This window comes from Peromyscus eremicus, chromosome 8a, assembly GCF_949786415.1.
Source record: "Peromyscus eremicus chromosome 8a, PerEre_H2_v1, whole genome shotgun sequence".
Taxonomy (NCBI): domain Eukaryota; kingdom Metazoa; phylum Chordata; class Mammalia; order Rodentia; family Cricetidae; genus Peromyscus; species Peromyscus eremicus.
The window spans coordinates 52,576,026-52,595,789 of record NC_081423.1 but is presented as its reverse complement, the minus strand read 5'-3'; the positions used below and the strand labels follow the sequence as shown (position 1 = coordinate 52,595,789).

General features: G+C 51.4%; 1 protein-coding gene across 1 annotated transcript in view; it reads left to right on the top strand.

Moving 5' to 3' along the window:
• The window catches only part of Dnah2 (dynein axonemal heavy chain 2), a 114,796-nt gene extending 98,622 nt beyond the window's left edge, over positions 1-16,174 (top strand). Inside the window, exons 73-88 of the mRNA XM_059270970.1 lie at positions 113-257; positions 400-599; positions 3,588-3,714; positions 5,413-5,599; positions 5,735-5,883; positions 5,977-6,160; positions 6,789-6,979; positions 12,771-12,962; positions 13,121-13,305; positions 13,583-13,811; positions 13,890-14,041; positions 14,134-14,248; positions 15,042-15,218; positions 15,354-15,428; positions 15,577-15,727; positions 15,826-16,174. Coding sequence (XP_059126953.1) covers positions 113-257; positions 400-599; positions 3,588-3,714; positions 5,413-5,599; positions 5,735-5,883; positions 5,977-6,160; positions 6,789-6,979; positions 12,771-12,962; positions 13,121-13,305; positions 13,583-13,811; positions 13,890-14,041; positions 14,134-14,248; positions 15,042-15,218; positions 15,354-15,428; positions 15,577-15,727; positions 15,826-15,980 — 2,614 coding nt within the window. The 3' untranslated portion in view covers positions 15,981-16,174. The remainder of the gene's footprint in view (positions 1-112; positions 258-399; positions 600-3,587; positions 3,715-5,412; positions 5,600-5,734; positions 5,884-5,976; positions 6,161-6,788; positions 6,980-12,770; positions 12,963-13,120; positions 13,306-13,582; positions 13,812-13,889; positions 14,042-14,133; positions 14,249-15,041; positions 15,219-15,353; positions 15,429-15,576; positions 15,728-15,825) is intronic.
• Positions 16,175-19,764: the final 3,590 nt, after the last annotated feature.

Genomic DNA, 19,764 nt, shown 5'->3' with positions numbered 1-19,764 from the left:
CCACCATGTCTGCTCCCAACAGGCACAACTGGTACCCCACGGTGCCAACCGGAGCGCTTTCCCCCCAGTCTTCTGAACACCTTCATCCCTGTGTCTCTTGGCTTCCTCCTAGTTTGTTGAACGAGGCCACAGGTTCTCTGCTAGATGATGTGCAGCTGGTGAACACCCTTCAGACGTCCAAGATAACAGCCACCGAGGTGACCGAGCAGCTAGAGACCAGTGAGACCACAGAGATCAACATTGACTTGGCCAGAGAGGTGAACTTCTGTACCCTCCGCTCCAGTCCCTGACCAGCCACCAAGCAGCAACGTAGAGCATGTTGACTTGAGACCCCCTTCCTCCCAGAGCTCTTGTTTGTGCCTGCCCCTCTGTGGCCCTGACTCTGATTGACCCCCACAGGCTTACCGCCCCTGTGCCCAGCGGGCTTCAGTGCTGTTCTTCGTGCTCAATGACATGGGCCGCATTGACCCCATGTACCAGTTCTCTCTGGATGCCTACATCAGCCTCTTTATCCTCAGCATTGACAAGAGTCACCGCAGCAATAAGCTGGAGGACCGCATCGAGTATCTGAATGACTACCATACCTACGCTGTCTACAGGTCTGGGGACCGTGCACAAGGCAGGGGATCAGGTGGCTGGCTGAAACTTCTCTGGTTACATGTGACATAGTGCCACTCTAGTGGGGCTCTTAAATACAAATTTTGGGGTGGGTGGGTGGGAAATAGCTCTGTGGGTCAATTGCTTGCTGTGGAGGAATGGAAGCTTGAATTCAGATTCCAGGCACCCATATCAAAAGTTGGGTACAGTGGTGTGGGCCTGTAATCCCAGCACTATGGAGGTAAGACAAGACCCCTGAAACTTTGCAGGCAGCAGGTTTAGCTGAATTGGTGAGCTCTAGGTTCAGTGAGAGATCCTGCCTCAAAAAATAAAGTGGAGCTGGGCGGTGGTGGCGCACGCCTTTAATCCCAGCACTCGGGAGGCAGAGGCAGGCAGATTTCTGTGAGTTCGAGGCCAGCCTGGTCTACAGAGCGAGTTCCAGGACAGGCACCAAAGTTACACAGAGAAACCCTGTCTCGAAAAACAAAAACAAAACAAACAAACAAAAAAGTGGAGAGCAATTGAAGAAAGTCTTTCACCCTCTGTTGTTGGTTGTTTCTGCTCTTTTGGGGGGTGGCTCGCCACCCAGCTCCCAAATAAATCACAGAGGCTTATTCTTAATTATAAATGCCCGGCCTTAGCTTGATTTGTTTTTTGTCAGCCTTCCCTAACTTACCCCTTCTACCTTTTGCTTTTCCCATTCCCTTCCGTCTGTAAAATTTACTCTTACTGTGTAGCTTGCTCTGTAGCTGGGTGGCTGGTCACTGCGGTCCTCCTCCTCCGGCTACCTCTTCCTCCTCCCAGATTTCTCCTGCCTGCCAGCCCCACCTATCCTTTCTCCTGCCTTGCCATTGGCCATTCAGTTCTTTATTAGCCCGTCAGGTGTTTTAGACAGGCAAAGTATCACAGCTTCACAGAGTTAAACAAATGCAACATAAACAAAAGTAAACACACCTTGAAATTCTACAACAACCCTCTTTCTCCACATGCTTTGTGCATACATGTCACCCATTCCCTCACACATGAACAGACACACAGATACATGCACAGATTAAGACCCAGGTCTGGGGGAGGGTTTGTAATTCTATACCTCTAATAAGCTTCCAGGGAGCTGTTGGTCCTGATCTGTGAAATATCTTTTGTTTTATTTTTTAAAATTTACACTCATTTATTACTTTGTAGTGTGTGGCACACACATGCTTTGGCACATGTGTGCCATGGCAAGCTTGTGAGGATCAGAGGACAAATTACAAGAGTCCATTCTCTCCTTCCAGCTTATGGGCTTCAGGGATCAAATTTGGGCTGCCAGACTTGGCAGCAAGCTCCTTTACCTCCTGAGCCATCATGCCAGCCTCTGGTTCACATTTTGAACAGCAAAGTACCTGACTTCTCTACCTGGACTCGCCTACAGACCGCTCAAGTCCAGCTTGTTTCAGATCAAACTTGTGATTTGCCCTCTTCTACTGGGGTCCTCATCCCTCAGTGGCACACCCGCCAAGCCAGTCACTCACATCAGTGACTAGGAGTTACTCTTTGTTCTCCCAGCTCCAGTCAGTTGCTGGGTTCTGCTCATGTGTATTTCTGATCCCTTCTCCCTCCCGGTTCTCTCCTGCGTACCAGGGCTGGGCCTTGGTGCGTGTTTCCACGTGGATTACACAGCATCCCCTCGCAGGTCATCCTGCTTCTCTGTCCCTCATTTCCAGTGGATTACACAGCATCCCCTCGCAGGTCATCCTGCTTCTCTGTCCCTCATTTCCAGTGATTACACAGCATCCCTTCGCAGGTCATCCTGCTTCTCTGTCCCTCATTTCCAGTGGATTACACAGCATCCCCTGGCAGGTCATCCTGCTTCTCTGTCCCTCATTTCCAGTGGATTACACAGCATCCCCTGGCCGGTCATCCTGCTGCTGTGTCCCTCATTTCCAGTGGATTACACAGCATCCCCTGGCCGGTCATCCTGCTGCTGTGTCCCTCATTTCCAGTGGATTACACAGCATCCCCTGGCAGGTCATCCTGCTGCTGTGTCCCTCATTTCCAGTGGATTACACAGCATCCCCTCGCAGGTCATCCTGCTGCTGTGTCCCTCCAGTCTTCTCCAGTTGCTGATGTCAGACTTCCAGACAAATCTGATCTTGTTGCTCCATGCTCATCCTCTTCAGTGGTTGTCATGCCTTGAGTGATGACTAAAGCCCTGTGACCTGACCTCCGCCTGCCCCCAATTCATGCCAGCTACCTGGGCAGCACTGTTTTTGTTGTTGTTGGTTTTTTTCTTTTTTTGAGACAGGGTTTCTCTGTGTAGTTTTGATGCCTGTCCTGGATCTCGCTCTGTAGACCAGGCTGGCCTCGAACTCACAGAGATCCTCCTGGCTCTGCCTCCCGAGTGCTGGGATTAAAGGGGTGCGCCACCACCGCCCGGCCTGGGCAGCACTGTTGACTTTCACCTCATGCCCTTTCCCCCTGGCATTCCTGATGCTGTGCATTGTCTCTGGAACACTCAGTTCCTCCTTCTCCCATGCCTTTGGATAGTCCACACACACCTCAAGGCACTTGCTCCCAGGATCTTTCTAAGCACATCAGGCACAGCTGGAGAGCACGCCTTACATTCCCTGACGCCACTCCTACCTCTGTGTAGGACGCCATGGCTTATGCTGAGCATATGTCCTTCCTGGGAGACCGTGACTTCCTCAAGGACAGAGACTACAGCTTATCTGTGTCTTCAGGACTACAGAGTGCCCAGCAAGACAGCGAGGGAATAATTGGTGTTTTGTTTTTTAATGGAACGGAATGCCTAGTTACGGGTGAACTCAAGGAAAACTGTGTCAGCCTCTCAAGGTCCCCAAGTCCTTGATGGTTTCCAAGAGGTGCAGGTTAGCTGCTGACTACAGTCTTTCTGTGTGAGGCTCTGTGTATGACCTTTGCATGATGAGCATCAGTGTTGGGCATCTCGCCCCGAATCGCCCAGTCTCCGTCTTCCCTGTCCTTCCCCCTAGGTATACCTGCCGGACCCTTTTTGAACGCCACAAGCTACTGTTCAGTTTTCACATGTGTGCCAAAATCCTGGAGACTTCCGGCAAGCTCAACATGGACGAGTACAACTTCTTTCTGCGTGGGGGTGTGGTGAGTCGGTCAGAGGGCACTGTGCAGCGTGGCAGTCACTGGGGGGGGGGGGGTGGTGGTGGTGGTGGAAGCGGGTGGGATGAGGACGCCAGACTCGGAGCACTGAGTCTCAGGCTCTGCTGAGTGATCGGAGGAAAAACCACGGCAGGAAGAGGTGCACAATTAGCACCCTGGGGGTGTGTGTGTGTGGGGTGTGGGGCTGACTCACTGTGTGATTCCTGGTACTCAATACAAGCTGGCCATGGAACACCTCTCACCTGTGACTCAGGTATACTTGGCGCGCTCTCTCTCTCTCACACACAAAGAAAGAAAGAAAGAAAGAAAGAAAGAAAGAAAGAAAGAAAGAAAGAAAGAAGAGAGAAAAATTAAATAAATAAAAGTCAGGTGAGAGCTGGATAATGGTGGTGCATACCCTTAATCTCAGCATTTGGGATGCAGAGACAGGTGGATCTCTGTGAGTTCGAAGCTAGCCTGGTCTAGGACAGCCAAGGCTACATAAAGAAACCCTGTCTCGGGAGGAAAAAAAAAAGAGTCAGGTGAGGCTACATGTACTTTTAACCCCAGCATGGGGGTGAAAGGTGGACGGGGTCCTGGGAGCTCACCACCCAGCCAGCCTAGCCTAACTGGCGAACTTCCCATTCAGTGAGAAATGCTATCTCAAGCGAGTAAGAAGGAAACGCCAGAGGGAGGGAGGGAGACCCCCAACATCATTCTCCGGCCTCCCCATGCTTGCACACTCATATGCATGCACCACAGACACATAAACACACATGAGTGTGCACACACAGCAAAGAAAAAAAGCTCCAATTTCATTTAAAACAACGCGTACGTGAAAGGAATGAACCAGTTTGAGGGGTCTACCAACAGTAGGGTTGGTGCTATTTCTGCCACTGAACCAGCAGAGGGCACCAGCCCCCTAAACTTCAACAGCAACACACCGCCCCCACTCCCGTCAGTTCCTCAGTGAAGGTGGCTTCGCATCCATCTTGGATTTCTGTATCCATCTCTTCATTCAGCATTCACTCTGTTCCATACAAGACCAACACTGGAGATACACACACACACACACACACACACACACACACACACACACACACACGTGGGGGAGGAGATAACTTAAAATATCATGTTTTATTTTTAATTAAAACATAGCAATTGTATAGTTTAATATGGTATAGTGTGACTTAAATGTTTTTAATCTAAAAAGTTAAGGCTCTTTTTATAGCTCAGGCTAGCCTAGAACTCACTCCATGGCTCCAGCTGGCCTTGAATTCCTGGTAGTTCTCTTGCCTCAGCCTGGGTGCTTTGGTGATAGGCATCATGCCTGGCTTACTATGAGGCATTTTAATACATGCGTGTGTGTGTGTGTGTGTGTGTATGTGTGTGTATATATAATGATAAAATCAGGGTGGTTGGCATATCCAGTACAACAGACATTTGCCATTTTGTTGTTGTTTTGGGAATGTTTAGAATCAATAACTCTTCTTGTTTTGTTTTTTGAGACAGAATTTCTCCGTGTAACAGCCCTGGTTGTCCTGGAACTCTCTTTGTAGACCAGGCTGGCCTCAAACTCACAGAGATCCACCTGCCTCTGTCTCCCGAGTGCTGGAATTGAAGGCGTGCGCCACCACTGCCCAGCCCTGTAACTCTTCTTTTGAGGATTCCAGGCATCTCTCTCTTCTCTCTCCTTTCCCCAAGGTTCTAGATCGGGAAGGCCAGATGGACAACCCGTGTACTAGCTGGCTAGCGGATGCCTACTGGGACAACATCACAGAGCTGGACAAGCTGACCAACTTCCACGGGCTCATGAACTCCTTTGAACAGTACCCTCGGGACTGGCACCTGTGGTATACCAACGCTTCCCCTGAGAAGGCCATGCTGCCAGGTGCCCGGTCTCCACCCCTGCCCTTCCCTTTACACCCCCCGCCCCAGCTCCCCTCCACAGATGCAGCCCCTGAAAGTTTCCCTCAGCTCAGGTTTCTTCCACTCACTCTCAGGGCGGTTCTCCTCTGGCCTCCAGGTGAGTGGGAAAATGCGTGCAACGAGATGCAGCGGATGCTGATCGTCCGCTCCCTGCGCCAGGACCGGGTGTCCTTCTGTGTCACTTCCTTCATCGTCTCCAATCTCGGCTCTCGGTTCATTGAGCCGCCAGTCCTAAACATGAAATTGGTCAGTGGCTCGGCCTTCTTGCCCACACAGCCCCGACACCCTGCTGCAGCGTCTCTCTCTCTTTTGGTTCTGAGACTATTCCTGTGCTTTCAGGTGATGGAGGACTCTTCTCCACGATCCCCACTGGTGTTCATTCTGTCTCCCGGTGTGGACCCCACCAGCGCTCTGCTTCAACTGGCCGAGCACACAGGCATGGCCCAGCGCTTCCATGCCCTGTCCCTGGGCCAGGGGCAGGCCCCCATTGCTGCTCGTCTCCTACGAGATGGTGTGGTGCAGGGTTAGTAACTCTCTTAGGGTTCCAATTGATGTGCTAAAATACCGTGACCAAAAGCAGCTTGGGGAGGAAAGGGTTTATTTCACTCACAGTTCCATGTAACAGTTCATCATCAAAAGCAGTGAGGGCAGGAACTTACACAGGGCAGGAACCTGGAGGCAGGAGCTGAAGCAGAGGCCATCTGGGGTGCTGCTGACTGGCTTGCTCTCCCTGGCTTACTCAGCCTGCTTTCTTACACCCAGGACCATCTGCCCAAGGATGACCTCACCTGCAATGGGCTGGACCTTCCCCCATCAATCACTAATTAAGAAAATTCCCTACAGGCTTTGCCTGCAGCCTGATCTTATTTTTCTCAACTGAGGCTCCCTCCTCTTTGCTGACTCTAGCTTGTGTCAAGTTGACTAAAGCTAGCCAGCACAGTATCCATCTCCTTTCATGCCCACTCCTCAGCCCCATCCTCTTCCTCAGAACCTCCAACCTCAGCCCCTCTACTGTGCGTGCGGTTCCAACTCTTCCAGAAACTCCAGAAGTAACACTGGACATTTGACACCAGCCCCACCGCCACCAAGTGCAGTGTGTGGGTTGGAAAGCTTGAGGAACCGTTCCTGTTGACCTTGGCACCTCCTTGCAGGACACTGGGTGTTCCTGGCGAACTGCCACCTGTCGCTGTCATGGATGCCGAACCTGGACAAGCTGGTGGAGCAGCTGCAGGTGGAGGACCCACACCCGTCCTTCCGTCTGTGGCTCAGCTCCAGTCCTCACCCCGACTTCCCAATCTCCATCCTGCAGGCCAGCATCAAGATGACCACAGAGCCACCAAAGGTACGGTGGCCGCAGAGACCCAAGACAGGCCCCCGCCTTAACAGCAACGTTGGCATCTGCCTTTGGCTGTTTTCTAAAAACCTCCGCCTCTCTTCTGCACGGCAGACCTCCAGGACGCAGTAACAGTAACATTTTTGAGCGATTATTCCACGTCAGGCTCCAGTCTAACCCTTCACATTTACCAACTCATTCCACACTCTCACCACATCTTGAGAACTTTATCTCTAATTTCACAAGCTCACCGCCGCCGCCGAATCCAGTGATCTTGACTACAACACTGGCCCTTTTAAAATCTGTTCTTGTCACAACATTCCCACACCCTAGACCCCCTACATAAGCTATTTGGAAGGGTGTGTTGTTTGTTGTGGCCCTGTGATAGAAGTCAGGGCCTTGCTGTGCTGTTGAGCTGCTGAGAGACATACATACATACCCAGCTGTTGGTTGGCCGAGGCTGGGTTTCGCTGTGTAGTCCAGGCTGGCCTCAGACTTGCTATCATCCTGCCTCAGACTCCTAGGTGCTGGGATTACAGGTGGGCGAAGCTACTGCCATGCCTGGCTTGCTGATTTTGGCAGCTTTTTTGTTGCTCTTAGTTGAGATCAAAATCTTTTTTTTTTTTTTTTTTTTTTGCCAATTTATAAAAAGCCTAGAGACAGGCTGAAGAGATGGCTCAGTGGTTAAGACCATTGGCTGTACCATTCCCAGCACTCACAGGGTGGCTCACAACCAGTCCTCCCTCACAACACCCTCTCCTGGCTTCCACAGCCACTGCATGCATGTGGTGCACAGACATGCATGCGGGCAAACATACACATAAAATAAAAATAAGGGTTGTTAACAAATTTAAAACAAAAAATCCACCCATAGAGACCACTCTTTAGTAGGTACTCAGCAAGAAGTCCTATATTTTTCTCATCCTATCCATCCTGAGCATCCTGGGCCAGCTTCCTAGACCACTCTCCTCTTCCTGGACCACTCTCCCCTTCCTGGCTTTCCAGACACAGCCTTCCTTATTCTCCCTGTTCATCTGATGCATCCTTTATATATATTTTTTATTTTTATTTTATTTATTTATTTATTTATTTATTTATTTGGTTTTTCTGAGACAGGGGTTTCTCTGTGTAGTCTTGGCTGTCCTGGATCTCACTCTGTAGACCAGACTGGCCTCAAACTCGTGGAGCTCTGCCTGCCTCTGCCTCCTGAGTGCTGGGATTAAAGGCATGCACCATCACCACCCAGCTGACACATCCTTTATTAATTCTGTTTCTTTCTGCTCTTTATATCTCAAGATTTAGTGCTTGATCCAACTTTCCTCATTCTACGACGTTTCTTCATTCACACTTTATAGAGAAGTTGTCCTTTTCATGATTTCACCTCCAGCCCCCATCCCTGGCTAGAGTACCAAGCTCAGCTCTGGGGTTGAATTGCCATGTGGTGATGAATCATTTCTTCCTGGGGCACCAGCACCATGGATCCTGCATCCCTGGAACGTGGTGCTGGCTTCCTCGTCTTCATTACAGTCTCATCCTACCTTTGCCTCTGGCAACACTAAAAGTTACCTAGCACTCAGGAGGCCTGAATTCCACCCCTAGCCCAGGGAAGAAATCTAAAGTTGACTTTTTGTTTTAAAACGAGACAGGGTCAGCCAGGTGGTAGTGGCGGCGGCGGCGGCGGAGGCGCACACCTTAAATCCTAGCACGTGGGAGGCAGAAACAAGTAGATCTTGGTAGGTTCGAGGCCAGCCTGGTCTACAAAGTAAGTTCCAGGACAGCCAGGGCTACACAGAGAAACCCTGTCTCAAGAAACAAAAATCAAAACAAAACAGAAGAGAGAGAGAGTCTCATGTGGTTCAGGCTGGCTTTGAACTCACTACATAACCAAAGATAGCCATGAATTCCGGATCCTCCTGCCTCTTCCTCCCAAATGTGCTACCCTCGGCATATGCCATGGCTGTTTAGGCTCATTTTTTTCTGCCATCAAAAGTATTCTGTATGGATTGGTGTGTGTATATGGTTGGGGTTGTTTTTGTTTTTGTTTTTTTTTTTTTGGTTTTTGGTTTTGGTTTTTGGAGACAGAGTTTCTTTGTGTAGCCTTGGCTGTCCTCGAACTAGCTCTATAGACCAAGCTGGCCTCGAACTCACAGAGATCTGCCTACTTCTGCCTCCCAAATGCTGGATTAAAGGCGTGTGCCACCACCACCACCACCACCACCACCACCACCACCACCACCACCAGGCCTCTATACATATTTTTAAAATGTCAATATTCCATAAATCTGTCACCAATGTAACAAAAATCCTGCCCACCCACCCCCCACCTTTTTGAACAAGGCTGGAAATTGAACTCAGAACCAGAACATGCTAGATGTACACTCACCACTGAGTTATCCACTTCAGTACCTTTTATTTATTTTTAAACATTTATTTTGTGCATGTGTGGTCAAGAGAAAGATGGGGTGGGGGTGGGGGAAAATGCTTATGCTGTGGCGTGAATTTTGATGTCATAAGATAATAGCAGTGCAAGAGTCCATCTTTAACTCCCACCATGTGAGTTCCAATAGTGAATTCAGGTCCTCAGCAGCACGCTTGGTGCCGAGTGCCTTTATCCACTGAACCATCTCTTCAGACCTTTTTCTTTGGAAAATCTTTTCTTGGGCCAGCATCAGTGGCTCAGCCTATGAAAGGTTTCCAAGAAAGCCTTCTTGCTGCGGATATGGGTCCTCCCCACCATCTGCTAAACCTAATGAGACTAGTTCAAGGTTTCTTTGTTAGAGCTGGGTTTCTTGACATGTGAGATGGCTCAGTGGGAAAAGGCATTTGCTGCTGCCAAACCTGGCAACCGAAGTTTAATCCCCTGGACCAAGTTGGTGGATGGAGAAAACCAACTCCCATAAATTGTCCTGTGACATCCACACCTCAGACACCCACGTCTCTGAGAATGACCTTGAATCCTTGCTCTTCCTGCCTCTACCTACTGAGTGCTGGGGTTACAGGAGTGTGCTACGGACACCTCCCGGCGGTTTATGCAGTGTTGGGGAATACCTGTAATCCTAGCGCTCAGGAAACTGAGACAAAGGGATTTCTGTGATGGGAGAACTCCCAGTGAACTACGCTTGGTCTGGCCCCAGTGTTAGCACCTAGCCTTAATTCACCTTTGGTTTCTCATTGCCCTCTGTTATGTGAATCTTGCCTGAGAGTTTCCCAAGGGTACAAAGCCTATGCAAAACTTGATTGGGAAAAATCCAGCACACTGCGATATTCCTTAATTGAGAATCTGCCTTTGGCATTGTCCCTTTGGAAGCTTAGTCAGGAGGTTATGAGATATGGAAATCAACTTGCTAAAAGTGTAAATTTGGAGAACAATAAAAATGCCCTTGGCTAAGGGAGAGTGTCTCGGTCAAGAGAGGCTGAGTCCCCCTGTAGCTGGAAAGGCTAAGACATCCTTAAAGTGTGCTGTGTCTTCTTCCCACCGACCCGAGCGAACCCACACCCGTTCAACAACAGTTCTGTAGTCAAGGCCAGCCTGCGTTACAGAAGACTCTGTCTTAGCTGGGCAGTGGTGGTACACGCCTTTGATTCCAGCAATGGGGAGGCAGAGGCAGGTGGATCTCTGAGTTTGAGGACAGCCTGGTCTACATAGCAAGTTCCAGGACAGCCAGGGCTACACAGAGAAACCCTGTCTTGAAAAACCAACCCCCCTCCCAAAAAGAGAAGACTGTCTTAAAAAATGAAAATAAAAAATAAATAAATAAAACAAGAAGGGAAACTAGGGGACTTGGAGAGATGGCTGGGCTGTTAAGATCTAACACCTAGTGTAGCTAGAGTTTTCCTGCCTGGCCCACGGTCAGGGCAAATCTCTCTCACCCGCCAGTCCCACAGCCACTCAGACCCGATCAAGTAAACACAGAGACTTATATTAGTTACAAACTGTATGGCCGTGGCAGGCTTCTTGCTAACTGTTCTTATATCTTAAATTAATCCATTTCCATTAATCTATACCTTGCCACATGGCTCATGGCTTACCGGGATCTTTCCATGCAGTTTGTCATGGTGGCGGCTGGCAGTGTCTCCTGACTCAGCCTTCCACTTCCCAGAATTTTCTTCTCTGCTTGTCCCACCTATCCTTCCTGCCTAGCCAATGGCCAATCAGTGATTTATTTACTGACCAATCAGCAACACACTTGACATACAGACCATCCCACAGCAACCTAGCCAACCTCCATAGGCACCAAGCATGCACGTGGTGTACACATATACATGCAGACAAAACATTCACATATAAAAGAAATCTTTTAAAAATGACTCTGCTTTTAAAAATCACACACACACACACACACACACACACACACACACACACACACACACACGGAGAGAGAGAGAACAGAACATAAACTTTTATGGAAACTTTTTTTTTGAGAGTGTAGTTTTGGAGCTTGTCCTGGAACTCACTCTGTGGACTGGCCTTGAACTCACAGAGATCCGCCTGCCTCTGCCTCGAGTGTTGGGACTAAAGGCATGCGCCACCACGGCCCAGCTCTGGAAACATTTCTTTAAAGTGTCTTTTTTCAATCTTGTTGCCTTCTCTCCAGAACCAGAAGCCATTATTTGAATATTGTTTGTAATTTTCTTTATAATTTTAACACACAATTCTGTGTCATAAATACAACCATACTATATGATTTCTTTTCCCACTTAATGCTGTACACTTGACATCCATTTCATCTTTCATACAGTCCAGATGCTAATCTTTGCTGTGACATGTTTTTTGGTTAGTCTTTTTTCCTTTCCTTCTTTTCTCTTTTTTGCTAAGTAGCCCAGGCTGGCTTTGAACTTATGATCCTCCTACTTTGGTCTCCCAGGGGAACCCCCAAGCTTGCAGTTCCATACATTTCAAAAAACTTCTCAGTTGCAGTGGACTGACAGTATACTTCAATGGTAGACTATTTTCCTGGCTTGAACAAGGCTCTGAGGTTTAATCCCCAGCACTGAAACAAAACAAAATGAATATCAATGAAAAACTAATTGTAGGTATACACTTCTGTCTCTGTCCATATTTTCTGGCCCTGGCAAATTGAACTGGCTCATCATGATTGAGAGAATCAAGCTAGGGGAAGGGCTGGGTGCTGGGGCACACATCTGTAATCCTAGCATGATAAAGCACTCTAAAGGAGAAGGCAGGACGATATCTGAGTTCCACGTCTACCTAATCTACATAGGAATTCCAGGTCAGTCAGAGCTACACCATGAGAACTTGTCTCCAAAAATGGGGAGGGAATGGCTGGGGATGTAGCTCAGTGGTGATCCAGTCACATGTTAAAACCCAAGGTTCGCAGGGCAGTGGTGGCGCACGCCTTTAATTCCAGCACTCGGGAGGCAGAGGCAGGCGGATCTCTGTGAGTTTGAGACCAGCCTGGTCTCCAAAGCGAGTTCCAGGAAAGGCGCAAAGCTACACAGAGAAACCCTGTCTCGAAAAAAACAAAAACAAAAAAAACAAAGAAACAACAACAACAACAAAAAAACCCAAGGTTCAATGTCCAGTACTACTCCCCCCAAACAAGTAGTCAATGGTGAGGGAGAAGGTAGAATTACCAGTGGCACGGGCCCTAGATATAGAAAGGTACACCCACATCCACCCCCGGGAACGAGTGTCTTGGCCTGCAGATCCGAGGCCGATATTCAGCTTCCATTCACTCCTTCAGCCAGGGCCTTGTGCAGGGTCTCCTCCACAGCTGCCCATGATGCCGCTGGGAGCAGGTCGGACACGACAAACCCTCCTGTACCGCTCTGTCCTCAGGGTCTGAAGTCCAACATGACACGTCTGTATCAGCTCATGACGGAGCCGCAGTTCACACGCTGCTCCAAACCTGCCAAGTATAAGAAGCTGCTGTTTGCGCTCTGCTTCTTCCACTCTATATTACTTGAGCGCAAGAAGTTTTTACAGCTGGGCTGGAATATCATCTATGGTTTCAACGACTCCGACTTCGAGGTTTGTGCCGACCAGGGGTCTCCCACGGCAGCCCTCTCTTCTTGTCCCGCGGCTCTTTTGTGGGACTACGGGCTGCCAGAAAGCTGACGTTTAGCCCCTCTGGGAGAGTTCTTGCCATAACTATATGGGCTGGGGGCTTGGGTTGGGACCACACACAGGTATCAGAGAATCTGCTGAGCCTCTATCTGGATGAGTATGAGGAGACGCCCTGGGATGCACTCAAGTACCTCATTGCCGGTGTCAACTATGGGGGACATGTCACAGATGACTGGGACCGACGCCTGCTCACCACCTACATCAATGATTACTTCTGTGACCAGGCTCTAACAACTCCCTCCTACCGGTGAGGGGAGGTAGCCCTGAGGAAAGGGTAAAAGGATATAAACAGACTAGGGGTCAGGATTGAGCGTGTGTGTGTGTATGTGTGTGTGTGTGTGTGTGTGTGTGTGTGTGTGTGTGTGTGTAGAGACTAGGAGGTTGGGAGAAAATGGAAACTGTGGAGTTGGGAGGCAAAGCAAGAGCCATGAGTTAGAAAATGAGGAAGCATTGAGACTGGGGTCTGGGCTTGGCTTGGATGCCCTTCAAGCCCTCCATTGTGATACTCTGTTGTGGCTGCCCAGGTTGTCTGTACTGGACACTTACTTCATCCCCAAGGATGGGAGTTTGGCCTCTTACAAAGAATATATCAGCTTGCTGCCCAGCATGGACCCCCCTGAGGCCTTTGGCCAACACCCCAATGCTGACGTGGCCTCCCAGATCACTGAGGCCCGGACCCTCTTTGAGACTCTGCTTTCTCTGCAACCCCAAATCACACCGACCAGGATTGGTGGCCAGAGCCGAGAAGAGAAGGTAGAAAACCCGAGGTTGCCCCGTGGGAGGGAACATGTTGAGAAAGGCCTGGCCAGCCCCAAGCTCCTGCCTCCCTAGGTCCTCGAGTTAGCTGCTGATGTGAAGCAGAAGATTCCTGAGATGATCGACTATGAGGGGACCCGGAAGTTACTGGCTCTTGACCCCTCCCCACTCAATGTGGTCCTCCTGCAGGAGATCCAGAGATACAACAGCCTGATGAGGACCATCTTGTAAGTGGAGGGAGAGAGGCCTCAGCCCATGGTGGGGAGGTTCTCCCAGACCAGCACCTCTTTTAATACTCCACCCACTTCCTTCCCCCCAGGTTGTCACTGACGGACTTAGAGAAGGGCATCCAGGGCCTCATCGTCATGTCAACAAGCCTGGAAGAGATTTTCAATTGCATCTTCGATGCCCATGTCCCTCCACTCTGGGGAAAGGCAAGACCCCACCACTGTCAACCCTAACCCTGATCCTCTTCACTTTGTTCTCAGGAAGCATAGAGCAGACTTCAGGAAACCCGGGGTTCCAGTCTAGACAGGTTCAAGGTGTTGAAATCTGGTGCCATTCACTAACTGACTTCAGAACTTATTAACTTACAGATGTATTCACATTAACTTCTATTTCAAAGACCTCCCCCAGTACTGTACATGGTACTAAGTAAGTGCCTGGTTATTGCAGAACAAGCGTCCCTAATCCAAAAATCTGAAATCTGAAACGTGACAAGCATCATGTTCAAAAGGTTTTAGTTGGCCGGGCGGTGGTGGCGCACGCCTGTAATCCCAGCACTCGGGAGGCAGAGGCAGGTGGGTCTCTGTGAGTTTGAGACCAGCCTGGGCTACAGAGCGAGATCCAGGACAGGCTCCAAAGCTACACAGAGAAACCCTGTCTCGAAAAACAAAAAACAAACAAACAAACAAACAAAAAAAGTTTTAGTGATCAATTTAGGATTAGGGATCCTTAACCAGTAGTCTGTGCAAATATTCCACACACACCCCAAAAACCAGTGAGAAATCTGAAACACTTCTAGCCCTGTGCATTTTGGGTAAAGGATTATCTGTAGTCATATCATCGTTATTAGTGAGTAGTTGCTGTTGTATGCTTTCCTCCCGGGAGTTAACTTTTGGTGTCAGCCTGATACCACACAGCCTCTCATAGCTGTCCCAGGTGTTCTTAATGAGGATGTGAAAGCATCGTGGGATGAGCAAACCCGTGCTCTGCCTCCTCTTTCAGGCGTATCCCTCACAAAAGCCTTTGGCTTCATGGACCCGGGACCTGGCTGTGCGCGTGGAACAGTTTGAGCTGTGGGCCAGTCGAGCGCGCCCTCCTGTGATCTTCTGGCTGTCTGGCTTCACGTTCCCCACGGGTTTCCTCACGGCTGTGCTGCAGTTCTCAGCTCGCCAGAACAATGTGAGCAATGTGTGCGGTGGGATCGGGGACGGAGGCGGGGGGGGGGGGGGGGGGGGGGGGGGGGGGGGCCGCGGAGCCTGGGCGCGGGATCTGCTCTCTCTGGGGGCTACCTTCATCGCCACCTTCCGCCCACAGATTTCAGTGGACTGCCTCTCTTGGGAGTTTATAGTTTCCACTGTGGATGACAGCAACCTGGTGTATCCACCCAAGGTGGGAGTTAGATGAGCTTGGGCTTCTGAGCAAAGGGTCAGGTGGAGAAGGACTGTGGGAAGAGCAGGGAGGCCAGGGGAGTTAGGTCAAAAGTACTGACAACTTAGGGTCTAGATTTCCACCAAAACCTGTCTCCGTCTCTCCCCAGGATGGTGTCTGGGTTCGCGGCCTGTACCTGGAGGGTGCTGGCTGGGACCGAAAGAACTCTTGTTTAGTGGAGGCAGAGCCCATGCAGTTGGTCTGCCTCATGCCCACGATCCACTTCCGACCAGCAGAGAGCCGCAAGAAAAGTGCCAAGGGTGGGAAACTGCCCCTCCCCATCCTTTGTCCAGTCCTCAAACGCACCTGCCTTGACCTTCCAGGTTCCAGAGTCTGACTGTCTTTTCCTTCCCCCTAGGCATGTACTCCTGTCCCTGCTATTACTATCCCAACCGGGCAGGCAGCACAGATCGGACCTCCTTTGTCATAGGCATCGATCTCCGATCTGGAGCCATGACATCTGATCACTGGATTAAGAGGGGAACTGCTCTACTGATGAGCCTGGACAGCTGATCAGCGCCCCCCACCCCTCGCTTCTTTCCTACTGGAGAGGGTCGGGAGCCCTAAGACTTTGACCTAAAGCTGGATCTCAAACTTTGATCTTAGCTGAATCCAGCATATAATGGTGCCCCGGAGGTACCTAGTGGCGCTAGCGGTAAAGGTGGAGGCCTTGCACTGGAGCTCAGCACAGTAAAACACATGCAAACCCAAGCTCCCGGTCTCTCAGTGATGATGATTTAGTGTGCGTTGGGGTGGAGGAAACCGGAGGAGGGAAGCTGGGACTTACTCGTGGGAAGGAGTAAGAACTAAGAGGGAAGTGGGGTGGCCTCTAGCGAGGGGGAGGCGCGGCCTCGAACTACTCGCCGGCCTAGCCTAAAGGGATGTGACTAAATCTCGGGGGAAGGGCTTGAGCGGGCGGGGCGGAGCTTGCTTTGGAAGGGCGCGGGATCCAAACGGAATAGAGGTTTTTCAGGTGAGGGTCCAGGATAGGCTCTGTACACCGCACCCTAGACAGTGCAATCCTGACTCGGAAGCCTGGTCTGACAACACAGCTGAGGCGAGCAGGACTGAAGGAGGGGCGGAGCAGGAGAGGGACTTCAGCGCGAAGGGGCGGGACCACGACTCGGGGGCGGGGTTGGGGAATGGGGGGCGGGTGCGAGTGTTTGTGTTGGAAAATCAAACTGCGCCACGGGGTAGAGCGGCCCCCCCAGTCCCTGTCTGGGAGAGGGGGGGCCCGCTCGACCCCCAGGAGGCCTTGCGGACCCTGAATATCTGGGACCCCCAGAACCAGGTAATGGGGAGCCGCAGGGACTTTTGGAAAGAGGGAAGCCGTCTCCGTGCAAGGGGGCGGGACGTCAGACTCCGGAGGGGTCTGGCTAGGGATGGGCATTTGTGTCTTGGAAAAAGCAATGGCAAAGTTGGGGCGCAGGACATCCAGGTTCCCCAGAAGTGAACAAGGCAAAGGTCGCGGAAAAACTGGTCTTGGTTCTAAAGGTCAAGAGGGCCTGAAACTACTCCCAGTCCCCGTTGGGATGCGGACTTAGCCTAGGGCGGGGCTCAGCGATCCTGAGGAACAAGACTACAGGGCAGTTTGCCGTAAGGTCTAGGGCTGGGCGATCAGGCATAGTGAGCCTCCAGTTACGGGGCTACTTGAAGGCTCCTTCCAGCTCTTTCCCCTGGTGAGATGTGTATTTCTCAACCTTCACCATCCCACTGGGAGCGGTAGCTTTTCCCAGCTCACCACACTCCACCATAGCTCCTGCTCTCGTCCTCCCCGGGGCTGTCCCCACTTTTCTGTCTTGGGTTCCCTAGCCTTCGCTGGGCTCTGGCCCTTTCTCCATGCTGAACCTTTCCCACGTAGCCACGAGATGGCGAAGATGAGACGCCCACCAGGCTTGCGGGTTGGGGGATCTAGCTATGACCTAGCCCGTGAGAAAGGTGCGCTGAGGTTCTTCTTTGATTTCCTGTCATCCGTCTGGCACCCACCCCCCACCTCCACTTGTTCCGGGAAATTGTAAGCATATGGGTAAAGGGCATAAGCCGGAGACAGGGCTAGATTCTCAGTCTATGCTTTTGTGGCCTAGAATAAACAGTGGTGAAAGGGCATGCGGGTTGGTCCCTAAGCTGCAGATTCGTTCCGACCTGTTGTGGCCGGTGACTGTCTTAGGGTAGGGGCTGGAGTGTGGGAAGGACGAAGTCAGAACACCTAGTTCCGGGTGATGAGAACCCCGGAGAGAAAGAGAGAAGCAACGAGCTGAGATGCTATAGAAGTGATTCCGCTGTCGTTCAGAGTAAGGCAGGACCCAGAAGCTAGCTCCGCTCGGATCTCGGTCGCTTGCCTGGGTTGTTTGCTCAGTTGCCAGAGTAACAGGGCAACGAGCGTCCCCCGCCAGATTCCCAAACTCTCCCTCTCCTGTCCAATCCGCTGTAGCGGACGTCGCCTACGTCAGGGCTCTAGTGACCAATGGGGAGCTGGCATTATAGAGAGCCTGAAAGAGGGAGAGGGAGGAGGTGGAAGGAGGGGGGAGGCGGTGGCTACCCGGGATCTGCACGTGCACTCCCACACGCATCGCTCCCAGTACACCCTCTTCCACTGCACGCGCCCAGGCCGTCTCTTGCGCCTGCGCGGCGAGTCGTCTGGTTCCCCCCCCCCCCCCTTGCCTTAGGTCTTCAGTCTGTGTTTGCAAACTAGTCCAGTGCTGCGTTTCTCAACCCCTGCGGGCCCAGACGTCTGGGTGGGTTTGCGCTCTTTAGCCGGGTGTCGACTGTTTATGTTAGTCTCTTGTGGGAAGGCCGGCTACCTGTGTTCCCAACTGCCACCTCCAGCTGGCGCCCCAAAGCTCCCAGGTGGGCTGGGCGGAGCTGTGGTTTCCGGCCCCCTAGGCTCAGTCGCGGCTTTCCCGAGCTCTAGCTTAGGTTGTTTCCACAAAAGAAAGGTTGTGGGTACAAGCACCCATTCCCGAGGCCTCACCTGCCCAGGCCTAGCTGCAGTTAGTGACCCCGTAGGACGCTGTGAGAAGCCCCTAGTGGTCCAGGTGACTTTCCTGGCCAGAGGGTCGTCATGCCCATTTTTTTCCCCTTGTGAATTCCTGCTTTTTGATATGCAAACCAAACCTTTCCCTCCCCTTCCCCTAACATTTCCTTCTAGCTCTCTCTAGGGTTTCTTGCACCTCCCTTGGCTGCTTTCGGGCCGTCTGTCCCCGTCTCCACTCGTCCTTCTCTGCTTCTCCAGAGGGTTATATAACTCTTCCTCTCGGCGTGTCCTGATTTCAACTCCACAGACTCCGCCCTGGAACAGCACGGGAGGGGCGGGAGAGTTGGGGACCCAGACAGATTCCGGCTGGCGGCCAGCTGGGGCACAGGGGATCCCGCAGATAGCAGACGGAGTCCCTCGGGACCGAGTGCCCTGTCCCTAGACTCCCGCCCCTAACCAGGGATCAAGCCCAGAAGAAAGAAGGCACAGTATCTCTAAGGGGCGTGTCGGGACAGTCAGAAATGTGGGTTGGGAGGTCAAGGCTGGAGGCCGAGAGGAGGAGGCAGGCGAGTGACCGGATTCCCTAGGATTAGCCCTGCTGGGGTTAATATAGATAAAGGCAGGACGCCTGGGTTCCCTCCTTCGCCTCCTTTTTGGGTTTCCAGAATTCCTATAGCTATTTCCCAGGAAACTTAGCCAGCGGCTTCTTCGCCCTGGTAGGAGTCAAAGGTCTGTGTTAGAGGTGGCCTGGGATGATGTCACCAGTGCACGTGCCCCGGGACGGTTGCCAGGCAATGCGATCTCCTCCCCTTTCCATTCCCTCCCACCCCTGCCCGGAGTCCCGTTCCATTCCCGTGCCGTCTCTTTCCCCCTTCCTTTCCCTTGGCATTGGCATCCTGCAGGTGGGAAACCCTGGCCTGGAGTTTTGTGAGGGGGAGGGGCGCGGGTGTGGTGTGGCTTAAAAGACTTTGCTCCTTTGCTGGGTTGAGAGAATTCTGGGTCATTTTTTTTTTTTTTCTAGATTGCCACAGAAAAACTTCCTCTTAAGTCTCCTTTCCCTCCCCAACCCCACCCGCACCCTTGGAAGAGTCTCCCACCTGCTGCACGGCCCAGTGGCATGTCGCCCCTTTCCCATCTTGAGTTGAAGTGTGGGTAGTTGCAAGACAGCTGCCCCGAAGAGAAAAATCTGTACGTGGGGTACACACACCAACTCGTCCCTGACACCAGCTTCACCTCCTCTCACCAAACTGAGAAAACGGTGTCAGGCTGAAAAGTCAAGGTCTTTATCTTTGTAGGTAGGTGGATCAGCTTCTGGCATTGCCC